Source organism: Silene latifolia, chromosome X (genome assembly GCF_048544455.1).
Source record: "Silene latifolia isolate original U9 population chromosome X, ASM4854445v1, whole genome shotgun sequence".
Taxonomy (NCBI): domain Eukaryota; kingdom Viridiplantae; phylum Streptophyta; class Magnoliopsida; order Caryophyllales; family Caryophyllaceae; genus Silene; species Silene latifolia.
In genome coordinates, this window is record NC_133537.1 from 11711728 (window position 1) to 11724454 (window position 12727).

At 44.4% G+C, this 12727-nt stretch overlaps 1 protein-coding gene across 1 annotated transcript; it reads right to left on the minus strand.

Moving 5' to 3' along the window:
- Nucleotides 1-9281: 9281 nt before the first annotated feature.
- LOC141621218 (uncharacterized) lies at nucleotides 9282-11222 on the minus strand. The gene is made up of 4 exons (XM_074437874.1): nucleotides 11105-11222; nucleotides 10413-10514; nucleotides 9917-10089; nucleotides 9282-9571 (listed from the first exon to the last, which is right to left on the minus strand). Exons 1-4 carry the CDS (start codon nucleotides 11193-11195, stop codon nucleotides 9458-9460), a joined length of 480 nt encoding a protein of 159 aa, XP_074293975.1. The 5' UTR covers nucleotides 11196-11222; the 3' UTR covers nucleotides 9282-9457.
- Between the last annotated feature and the right edge of the window lie 1505 nt (nucleotides 11223-12727).

Consider the following 12727-nt stretch of genomic DNA (forward strand, 5'->3'; position numbering starts at 1 on the left):
TATGTAGCTGGAGGCCAGGAAACAAGCTCCGATGGGGCGAATAGAAAATCAGTATTCCAGCGCATGGGAGTGATCCAGGTTGTCATCGGAGGAAACGAGAACGGTGGGTCAGCTAATGGGCACAAACGGCACCTGAATGAGCTATACCAAGCCATCAACTTTGTGCCCAAAACAGCGACCCCCGCTTCCACCGTCCCCGATATAACCATCGGAAAGAAGGACTACGAAGGAGTCATCGCCCCGCACAGCGATCCGCTCGTAGTCCACCTAGACATAGCCAAACACTTGGTGAAGAGGTGCCTGATTGATACAGGCGCCTACACGAACATCATGTTCGGGGAGTGCTTTCTCAATCTCGGTCTCGAAGATTGAAGACCGAGCCCTCGCACCAACCCGCCGTACGCCTTCTCTGGGCCGGCTACGGTACCCCGGGGTCAATCGTTGTCGGTGATGTTCGGCCAAGCAGATGCGGCCAAAAATGTTTGGTCTGAGTTCGTGGTTATTGATGGTTCGTCCGCCTACAATGTCCTCATAGGCCGGGTCACTTTGAGCGAGGCCGATGCAGTGATGTCCATCCGGGCCCTGACATTGATGTATGTCTCGGACCGGGGGGAAGCACAAAAGCTCGTCTCAAAGGACGAGAGAGATGAAATTGTCAATGTCCAAGTATCTGCCAGAGGGTGCAACATGCAATCCCTCAAAGTGGCGAAGAAATCAGAGAAGGGGAAGAGCCCATCCTTACAGCAGGAGGGTGATCCGATGCACACCAACGTCGGCATGGTCGAAGGAGCCGAGACCGAGGAAGTGGTGACCCAGGGCGCACCCTAACTATCGGTGTCGGCCTGGAGCCAAAATTCAGAGCCGATCTCCTAGACCTGCTGAGGAAGAACAAAGATGTCTTCGCATACTCAGCAGCCGAGATGCCAGGCGTGAGCCGGGAGGTGATCGTTCATAAGCTGAACGTACTCTCCACCGCTCGCCCTGTCAAGCAGAAGATGAGGAACTCCTCGGCCGAGAAAGATGAGGCCATCAAGGCCGAGGTAGATAAACTATTAGAGGCAGGCTTTATCATGCCTTGTACTTACCCTGAGTGGCTAGCAAATGTTGTAATGGTAAAGAAGTCATCAGGGGCGTGGAGGATGTGTGTTGATTTTACCAATCTTAATAAAGCATGCCCTAAAGATTGATATCCCTTGCCTCGAATAGATAGTTTAATTGACGCAACGGCAGGCTACACTATGCTGAGCCTGCTCGACGCCTTCTCAGGGTACCATCAGGTATTCATGGCCGAGGAAGACATGCCTAAGTGCGCATTCATCACCATACACGGCACATACATGTATAAAATGATGCCGTTCGGTTTGAAAAACGCTGGCGCAACTTACACTAGGCTGGTGGACAAAGTGTTTCAAGATCAAAAAGGGCGAAACATCGAGGCTTACGTCGACGATGCTATTGTAAAAAGCAAGTCTGACAGCGAGCACTTGGCCGACTTGAGCGAGACATTTTGTTCACTAAGGAAATATAAGATGAAGCTTAACCCAATGAAATGGAACTTCGGTGTCCGGGCCGGCAAGTTCCTCGGCGTGCTTGTCAGTGCCAGGGGAATTGATGCAAATCCAGAGAAAGTCCAAGCAATACTAGACCTGCCGGAGCCGAGGAATCGAAAAGAGGTTATGATACTGACCGGGAGGATGGCGGCTCTTACCCGCTTCATCTCTCGGTCAGCCGACAAGAGCACTCCGTTCTTTACGGTGCTAAAAGGGAATAAAGACTTTTTTTGGGGAGGAGGAGAGTGCGGCTTTCAAACAATGAAAGCCCACCTAATAACTCTCCCGACCCCGTCCAGTGCCAACGCTGGGGGAGACGCTATATCTATACTTAGCATTACCTCGGCCACGGTCGGTCGTAATCGTCGTGAGAAGAAAACAAGCAAAGAACACCCAATCTACTTTATCAGCCATACATCGCGCCCGCCGAAAGAAATTACCCACTGATTGAAAAAGCGGCTTTCGCCGTCGTCGTTGCCGCAAGGAAGTTAAAACCCTACTTCGATGCACATCCCGTGACGGTCTTAACCGACCAGCCATTGGAGAAAGCCTTAGAAAAATTCGAAAAATCAGGCAGACTTATCAAATGGGCAGTGGAGCAATCCGGATTCGGCATTCAGTACAAGCCGAGGCCTTCGATAAAGGGGCAAGCACTTGCAGACTTCCTAGCCGAGTGCACATACCAAGAAGAATCACATCCCGGTGTGTGGGAAGTATACACCGACGGGTCCTCCACGGCAAACAGCTCAGGAGCCGACATCCTTATCATCAGCCCTAACGGGGACGAGTTTCAGTACGCCTTGAAGTTTACCTTCTCGGCCTCAAATAACGAATCCGAATATGAGGCGGTGATAACTGGAGTCGAGTTAGCTAGAGCTGCCGGGGCGGAGCATGTTGTGGTGAAAACAGATTCACTCTTAGTCACTAATCAAATCAGAGGAGAGTATGAGGCTCGAGACGACGGGATGGTGAGATACCTGGAAAGGGTAAAAGCCGACACCGCAAAATTGAAATCTTTCCAAATACAATGTGTCCCAGTGTCCGAGAACAACCGAGCCGACGCTCTCTCAAAACTTGCTAGTTCAAGCATCAAGAATGTCGGTCGAACCGTCTTTGGTGGATATCAGGAATGCTAAAAGCATCACTGAGACCGTCGGCATGGTGGGCGACATCGAGGCCGAGACGACGTGGATGACTCCGATAATGAAATACAAACTGACAAACGAGTTGCCGGAGGACCGCAGTCTCTCGCAGAAGATAAGAAGGATCGCCGCAAGGTACTTAGTGTTCGAAGGAGAGTTATACAAAAGGTCTGTAATAAGACCACTCTTGAAATGTGTCGGCCCCCACCGACGCGGAGCTATCTTGACAGAGATTCACGAAGGCATCTGTGGACATCACATGGGGGCAAGAACGCTAGCCCACAAAGCTCTCCGAGCCGGCTACTTCTGGCCTACCATGCTTGAGGATTCCAGAGCAAAAACCAAGAAGTGCAAGAATTGTCAGATGCATGCTCCGGTTATACATGCTCCTTCCCGAGACCTGCAACCGGTGCTTAGTCCCCTTCCATTTGCACAATGGGGGATGGATTTACTAGGGCCATTTTCGACGGCCTCCGAAGGAAGGAAGTACCTAATAGTCGCCGTTGACTACTTCACCAAATGGGTCGAGGCTGTCGCAGTACCTGCCAAGACCACGGCGGCCGTAAGAAAAGTGATTTGGGAGAACGTCATAACTCGTTTTGGGCTACCCCAAGTCATGGTATTTGACCACGGCCGAGAGTTTTGGAGCGACATGGTGATGAATTGGTTGGAGGAGCTCGGAATCAAATTCGCATACTCCTCCGTCTGCCACCCTCAGAGCAACGGGCAGGCGGAAGCAGCTAATAAAACAATCCTAAACGGGCTAAAAAAGAAGGTCGAAGATCTAAAGGGAAGATGGGCTGATGAACTACCCGGCGTCCTGTGGTCACTTCGAACCACGGGGAAAGAAGCAACGGGGTACAGTCCATTTCACCTAGTCTATGGGTCTGAGGCCGTCCTGCCAATTGAAGCAGCGGTGCCGACATTCAGAACGCAAACCTTTGACCCAGTCGAAAATGAGGAAGGCCTGAGAGCCTCCCTAGACCTGGTCGAAGAAAGTCGAGACACGGCACGGCTCAACTTGGCAGTGTATCAAAACCGGATGAGAAGAGCATACAACCGTAGGGTCCACAAAAAGGGACTTAAGAGTAGGAGATCTAGTCCTAAGAAAGTCGGCCGCCACAAACAAGGGAAACGTCCATGGAAAAATGACGGCCAACTGGGAAGGACCCTACAAGGTGGTTGAAGAAATGAGGCCGGGGACATACCGGCTGACGGACATGGAGGGTGTTCCTTTGATGAGCCACTGGAACACGGACAACTTAAGGAAATATTTTGTATAGCGGCGGAGGTGTCCGAGACCGTTGTGGACACCCCAACGCATGATTATACCTTATGAAGAATAATCCAAGTTTTCCATCAAAATACTTGTCCCCTCCATAGTCATGCCAGAATAGACGCCACGGCCACAGCCGGGCGATCCACGCCAAATGCGATTGATACTCGCGAAAGCGACCAACATGCTTAGGAACGTATAAGTACGGTTGAGACGCAATTCTAGCCGCCTCGGCCAACCGAAGGCCCGGCAGAGGAAGCGATCAATATGTCTACGATACTGACATTGTCGAGCCGTAACCCCGATTGCCTCGGCCAAAACCGGGAGTGACGGGGACACAACGACCGATACGCTAATAGGAACGTATAAGTACAGTTGAGACGCAAATCTAGCCGCCTCGGCCAACCGAAGGCCCGGCAGAGGAAGCGATCAATATGTCTACAGATACGAACGCTGTCGAGCCGTAACCTCGTTTTACCTCGGCCAAGGCCGGGGGCGACGGGGACACAACGACCGATACGCTAACATGTTCACAACGGTGGTTGGGAAGCGCAATCTCGACCGCCCGGCCGAGACCGGGGTGGTGGAGGAAGCGATCGACATGCCAACATGTTTAAACGTTTAAGTACAATTGAGATGCGCCTTCTAACCGCTCGGCCAAGCCGGAAGTAAAAACGAAAAAGCACTCAATATGTTGAAACGTAAGAAGACAACTTAATGGAGGCAAAATAAACAAACTTTATTAAAAATGTTTACAGGATAAGGCAAAACAAAGTCGACGGCCGTCCCCATAGGGATAGCCTAAACACAACCTACCAAAAGTTTAACAAAAACAAAAAGTACAACAAAAGGTTACAGACATAAGACTTGAAGCGCCAAAAGGATGGCAGGGAGGAAAGGCTCAATAGTTGGCCCCGAACAGGTGTGAAGCCGTCGAAGGGCCGGTGAATCTGGGTGACGACCGCCCGTCTCCCTATGCTTGTTTGCCGCCACCGCAGCGTGAATAAAGAACACCATCAGTGGGCGACCCAGAAGCCGACTTGGCAGCTTCACCTGCCTTTGCCCTCTCAGCTTCCTCCCTGGCCGCCTTCACCTTTTCAGCATGGGCCGCCTTGGCCTCAGCCTCCTCAGCGGCCTTCGCCGCCTTTGCCTTCTCCGCCGCCTTTGCCTCCGCAGCAGCCGCCTTCTCATCAAGAAGCCGGTCAAAATCTTTCCACGGGAAGGGGCCTTCAGGAAAGAGCTCTTTAATTACATCCCTGGTAGCATCTTCAGCCTGGTCCCGGTACTGGGCACACATGTCAGGGATGATGACAGTTTGGAGCGTCTCAATGTCCTTCTCCCTCTGAGCAAGGATGGCCTTTGTGTTCATGTGCTCCTTCGCCTCGGTCAGATGCAGGGACTTCCATTTTTCCCTCTGCTCAACCATAGCATCGTAACCGCCCTGAAGCTTCTCTCTCTCCTCCCGCAGCTTAGCGGCGTTAGCCAACGCAGCCTCAACCTTGGCTCTCTCGGTTAGGACCTGCTTCTCAGCTTCCTCCTTAAGCTTTCGCTGAGTGAGGAGGTTCTTCATGGTGGCGACGAAGTCCTTCTTCGCCTTCTCGGCCTCTTCCTTAGAAGCAGCAAGCTCAAGCCTAAGCCGTTCGAGCGCAGGAGCTGCCTCAGCCATGAGCTTTTCTTGCTCCATAATGTGAGCGCCGGCTATTTCAGTCCACTTCGCCAGCCTCTTGGACAACCTTGCACCCTCCGCCGCAATCTGAGCGGGGGAAACCTTCAGGGATGAGGAGTCGACGGTGACATTTTGATTGCCCGTCTGCACAGGCCGCTTCTCCAATTGCCGTTCAGTGGGACCGGCAGCAGGCGACGGTTGATCTACAAAAAATTCAGACAAAGCATCCATGTCAACATTCATTGACATATCAGAGAGCCTGTCATCAAGAATGCCTAAAGAGCCCGCTAAATCCGAGCCCTGGGTTAGATCCGTACCGGTCCTGGCCTTCTTAGACAGAGGGCCGATTGGCCCCTTTTCTTTCCGGGCCGCGGTAACAGCAGCGGCGGCAGACTCGGCCTCTTTTCTCTTATTTGAAGGAGGAGGACCCTCCACAACGGTGACCTCCTCTTCAACGTCAACGAACACCTGCTCCTTTTGGACAACGGGGATTGCAGATTGAGCTGGGGTTGACGCCGTTGCCGCCGTAGACGTTGTCTTTGGTTTCTGGCGCGGCACGTTACCGGCAATCTGCGCCTGAGCCGCCGTCACATCCAGTGCCTTCAACTGTCCCAACCTCTGGAGGACGGAGGCAGGCAGTTCCGGGCCAAATCGGTCTGCAAAAGAAACGAAGCAGGAGTTAAGCAAAAGAAATAAGCCAAGTTCAAATACAGAAACATAAAAAGCAAAGATGGGCCTCATACCGACCCCACTCACCCTGGCTGAGGGCCGGTATGAGGCCGACGTGGCAGAGCAGCTCATCCTGAAGAACGATCTGCGTCGGGGGCATCCATCCCTTCGGCGTACCATCCTTCTCAGCCTCAAACAGCCTCATTGCCCGCGTTTCATCCTCATTAAGATAGACCCTGCTGGCGTCCATCTTAAGCTTACTCCGGGAGACATATTTGTCATGCTCCCCTTGATTCTCGCACCGCAAATTGACGCGGCTCTGAAAGGACCGGGGCAACGAGTAGTCCTCCGGAACCTCAACATATACCGACCGCCCCTTCCAGTCCTTGCAAGATGTCAACTTGGAAACGGTGACATAACCCGCCTCGGTCTGTATGCTATACCACCCTGTGCCGCCTAGAGTGGACTGACGAAGATGGTGGAGCCGGAGGAAGAGGTTCACCGTTGGGGCCTCCCCTTTAAAAAGACACAACCATACAAAGCCAATAATCGTCCTGATGGCCAACGGATGCAGGTGGGCCACGACGACGTTCATGGCTTTAATTATGGCAGCAACGTATTCATTCAGAGGAAACCGGAGCCCATACTCCAGGTGTCTGATGTATACGCCGATACAACCCTCGGGAGGGCAACAGACGGCCTGACCCTCCTCAGGGACAATTATTTTATACCCTCTGCCGAAGGAGTAATGATCTTCAAAAAGGTCAGCACCAGAGCAACTAGCGAACTTATTCGTCCAAGCACGATCAGGACTGATCGAACAGGCGTCGCCGTGCCACGAGAATTGCGGCCTCTTTACGACAGAAGGAGTCGCCTCATCATCATCATCATCAAAACCCTCCAAAAATTGAGGATCAATTTCAGGAGAAGGAGACTTAGGACCCCCAAACCCTATCGGGGTGACAACCAGTGGCTCCTCTTCATCAGGACGCGACGGTTCGCCCGCCGGCGCAGAGGTACTGGGTTGAGCGTCAGCGGAAGACATGGTGACAACAATTACTTAACAAATAAAAGAGTTGGAAAAAATTTGTTTGTTTACCTTGGAGGAAAATGTTACGCCGAGTAACGCTTCGAGAAATTAGAGAGAGAAAGAAACTCTTCGAAGAAACTAGAGAGAAGAAATTTTTTGAGAAAATGAAATATGTGCGGAAAATTAAGGGGCACACTGCTCTATTTATAGAGCAAAGCCCATGAAGCGGACCAATCAGGGCAAAGCCCATGAAACGTCGACCAATCAATGCCAAGCCACGTGTCAAGCATGCAGCCACGGAATGTCAATCGACATACAGTTACCAAACTTCTTCGACACGCTCCTTGGTATCTGCTTGCTAACGGCCAGCTGATCAACAAAGCAAAGACAGCACCTGCCGGGGACAATCAAAGGTACAAACGGCACCCTCAACCTTGGTCTCGGCCAGCGCCATTTTCTTTTCCACATAGGATGTCCATTACACATCCATGTGGAGGGGGGATATGGTACGGCCTGAACAGAACCAAGCCGACGAAGAAGAAGACGGGGAAGAAATTCAACTTGCGCAGAATACGCTCAACACTCATCGAAGGTCCATACCACGGCATAGACTACGCTGGGGGCAAATTGATGGGGCATATTCTGCACCCGCTGACCGAGTCAGCATATTGAGCAAGGTCAAAGATATCCACAACAAGTCAACGTATTAGACAGCCTAACCGACGCAGCCTGTCGGCCTGTCACTTGGGTCTCGGCTAGGCAACTAGCCAGCCGGAAGGCATATCCGCGTACTCACATCCAGTCCCCTCGGCATGGAGTCAACCAGGCCAGCCGGCCTGCCATGGGTCCCTCGGCCGAGGGTAGAACGATCTTTCCACCGCCCGCCACTTGGCCACTTGGCCACTACGTGACAAAAGGTGAAAGTCTATATATACTCCTCAATCCTCATTGAGAAAACGATCCAATAATCCACAATTCATCCTAAAACTCACTATTAATCTGGTATAAACTCCCTTATCTCTCTACGATATACTTTGCCAAGTAACACACAACTTAATCCCTTTAAGTTTACTGACTTGAGCGTCGGAGTGAGTACGCTCGGTACCAAGCCGAGCCCTCTGTTTGTTCATCTTTACAGGAGAGAGCGAAAGGAAGAAACAAGTCAAAGTCATCATTCAACGAGCTTACGTGGTCACAACTTTGCTCCGGAATTACACCCGGAACAGTTATCAATAAAACATACTCCGTATTTGGTTATCAAAATATTTTTACTAATCAATTGTACAAGTTTTAAAGTTGAATATGAACTTACTGAAGCGCGTTAATTTTACCAATCAATTGTATTTAAAGTTGTGATGTTACACAAATCGGATTATAAGATTGTTTTCGGTGATGCCCCATGTCATTTTACCTCTAAAAGATTGCTTTTGGTAATGCTTAAACCCGAGATTCTTGGAGTTTTACCCAAATTTTAGTCAGTAGACTTTACCCTTACGGCGAGAGTGAGTAATTATTGTTTTAACAAAAATGTTGAGTAAATTTGGTCAATTTTCGGGAGGCATGCAAATTGCACGGGTTTCATTTTAGTAGTTGAATTTAAATTATTATAATATACATCGTAACAAGCTAATATATATTTATAATGTTTTGATAGATGTTGAATATATGTAACATTTATTAATATTGCCATATTATAGGTAGGTCTATCATGTACGAAATTACAAATTGCCAGTGAAATAACTGAAATCAAAATTTAGTAGAAGATTAATCATCAATTTCATTAGAACGAATCTTGAAACAGCGAACCCGTGTAATTTACACGGGTTTAAAACTAGTGGAATTTATACAAATAGACTACTTAATTAATGAAATAAGAAAACTAAAAGGGATAACAATCACAAAACAAAGTAAAAAAAGATAATCATTAACCATATCTTGTAGGAAATGTCACACAATTAACTTTGAAAGGTACATTCATGCGAAATATAAATATAATGAACTCTACAAACATAAACTGTTCAACTCAACCTCATATACTCAGCTTCCTCCGTCTCATTCATTTATATACCTTATATGTTAAAGATAAATAAATGATTAAGACGAATGAAGTAATTCAATAGCTTCTTAATTGGCTTTTAGAGCATCACGATCGTAATAGGTGTCGAAGTTCACAACGATGCATGTAAGTTCACGTCCACTGACTTGGTTCACCACTCTCACAAGAAGGGTCATGGAACCCTGATTTATCAACAAAATTAATTTAAGAGTTAGAGCAATATTTATACGCAAATTCTTATTTCAGATGGGCTGTTTTTCCGTCTGAAATAAAACAGATAAAATATTGCCATTTTTAAAAAAATGTAACTATTTAATCCACAAAATGTTATGACTAGAGGTGTCACTTTTTACCCTGAAAATAATGTGAAAAATTATGGTAACATGTTATCAGAAAATAAAAACATTTTACTGTAAAATGACAACTTATCGATCTTATTTCAGATGGAAAATAGCAGTCTGAAGCAAGACGCTTGGTTATTTATAAGGTTTTGTGCAATTTGATTGGAATAAAATGTGGCTACTTACATAATAATTCCGGGGAATTATCTGTCGGAACTCTGCATCGAAGTGGTCTCCTTGTTCGATAGGACATTCAGTGTCTCTGCAAAATGGGTGAGAATTGCTGTTTTGTACGTCTTGTGAACTTTCAGATGTAAGGAAGGTGTCAACTCTCACTTTGCCTTTAGGAATACGCACATCTATGAAAGACATTTTTATAATTAGCGTATGTTAAATTTGCAAAAGGTTTTGGTGTGCTAATGTCCAAGAAGTATTAATTAGTCTTGCTACAAACGGGTATATCCGTCTATTGCTATAGACTGGTCAAATACAATGAAATAGTAACATTTTTTGTCCCCACCATCTCACTTGTTGTTTGTCCTATTAGAAATATGGTATTGTATTTGGCCTGTCTTTCATTATAGACGGATATAAAATGTCCGTCTATAATGAGAATTTGTGTAGAAGTAAATACTAGATTCGTTTTAAGTGAATCAATGAGAAGATGATAAATAGGATTTACCTGAATAAGCCTTGTATCTGATTGATACTTCTTGTTGTTGACTGGACGGCTCAGTAAAGACGCTAACCCTTTGAATTTTGAGGGAATAATCAACATTATAGTCTGCATACAATTGAGAAATTTGCTTCACATAATATAATTTTTTATTTCAAAATAAAATTTCAAATAACATAACAAGTTTTTTTTCCTTTTGTGTCAAATACTCCACATAAGATTAGTAAAATACTCCCTCCCGCCCATTTGACTTTTCACTGTCTACCAGACGATACTTTGACCTCTATTTAAAAAGTTTGATATCGAAGAATGGATGAGTAGTTTGGAATGGATAGAAAAAAAGTATATAAGAAAGGAGATTTGAACATGCAATCTATTATCACGATACCTCTATCTTAACCACTAAGTTAATACCACTTTGATCATGATGTAACAAAATTACTATCGAAAGTATTCGCTAGTGGTTAGCATTGACATTTTTTGTTACAAAATTTGTGTTAAACTATAACAATATTATCCTAATATCTTAATAGCTCCTTTAAATTACGTGATAAGAATAATTCTAATTTCAAACACAACATTAATGCTTTAGAGTTAGACCAATAATTCTAACTTAAAACCCAACATTAATCGACTTATTTTACGACCGCAAACAAAAAAAAACAAAAAAAAAAAAAAACCCAAGATTTAACACTTACAACATGGTTGGAAGTATGCAGCTTGAATAAAAGGCACAATCAACAAGCCAACACAATAAAGAACAATGGGTTTGAAGATGTTTGCAAACATGATTGATTCAATTCTTTTTCTTAGAATTTTGTGAAGAAAAAACATTCAACATTAAGTGTATAAATAATAGGTAGTGATTTTTTTAGTAGTTTAACATTGATATTTATTAAATCATTGCCAACATTTGCCAACCCATTAATAATTTTATTAAAATCAATATGCTATCCATGTTGTATATACAGTTCATTACAAGATCTTTGACAGGAAAACAAATAGAATTTTATTTTCATGCTGCATCGTACTCATTTCTTTACTTTTTGTATTCGTTGTTAGAAGTATTTTAATCAAACGTAAAAAATAATTGAGACGTAGAGAATAAATTTTAATTTCCAAACGCATTTTTATCGATTAATGGTGGTGGGTGACATGTTTGAAATATTTTTATTGGACACAAAAACTCGATTAATGTCGTTTAGACTAATATTGGTGCAATTTTAATTAAATATTCGTTTGATAATTGGTTTGAACTGCTAAGTTCGAAGCACCAAGGTAATTTTTTTTGTTTTTTTTTTACAGCTGTAAAAACTAAAGTCATTATCTACGGATGACATTGACTCACTTGGTCAAATGCGATAAGGTAGCTACATCGGGTAATAAAAGCGTGCTGAAGGCGTACAGACTGCTGAACACAAACTTTACAAAAATAACAAATAAATACTGCAATTTGGTGCACATTTTGGTGCTTGAAAGAGTTACATAAGTAATACAACCACCTTTATTTAGTTAATTAAGACCGTTTTACAATATGTAACAACGCTAATTGTGTACATGTACAAGGTGTTGGGTCGTGTTCGCATTGAGTAGCCGGCTTTCTTTTAAGGTACTATGTGGAAAAATACATATACATATACGTATACATATACATATACATATACATATACATATACTATACTTTCCGAATTTTTTTTAGACTAGATTGAGTATAATCCCCCTACTACTAAGAGAATAAAAATTCTCTTAGTTTTCCCTCCAAAAAGCATCTAGCTAAATAAGGTAACAAGTAATTTTTTTTCATTACATTATTATCTTTTCAATTAATATATTTTTATAATTAAACTCTAATCTTTTAATTAAAATTCATATTTATGACTTTTTCATTAAAATCCATAATTTATTATGCAATCATTTTCATTTCCATTAATATTATTCTTTATCAGTTACACTCTAAAATTACGGAAACCTACTTTTTATGCAATCTTTAACATAATTATTGTCATCGCTTACACCTTAAAATTACGTAAATCTGTTTTTTATATTATCCTTCATCAGTTACACTCTCAATATGGTGTATAGTTTAAAGGACGTAACAGTTCTAATGTATTTTTTTAATTAAAAAAAATATATTAGTCTACTCATTCGTAAATCGTCTTTTTAATGCTTGACATACTATTTTTACCTGTTTTTTATAAGGTTTATATGCATTTGATTTAGATTACATTTTTACATCACTTAATTGAAATTTAATGTCATAAATTAGTTTCATGCAACGATATAGCAATATAGAGTTAATTTTTATAGTAAAGTAATATAAA

Coding starts and splice junctions, on each gene's coding strand:
- LOC141621218 (XM_074437874.1), bottom strand. CDS start 11,195: ATGTTTGCAAACATCTTCAAACCCATTGTTCTTTATTGTGTTGGCTTG. Junction 10,090..10,412: donor CAGATACAAGGCTTATTCAG/GTAAATCCTATT, acceptor TGTCTTTCATAG/ATGTGCGTATTCCTAAAGGC. Junction 9,572..9,916: donor TAATTCCCCGGAATTATTAT/GTAAGTAGCCAC, acceptor TTGATAAATCAG/GGTTCCATGACCCTTCTTGT.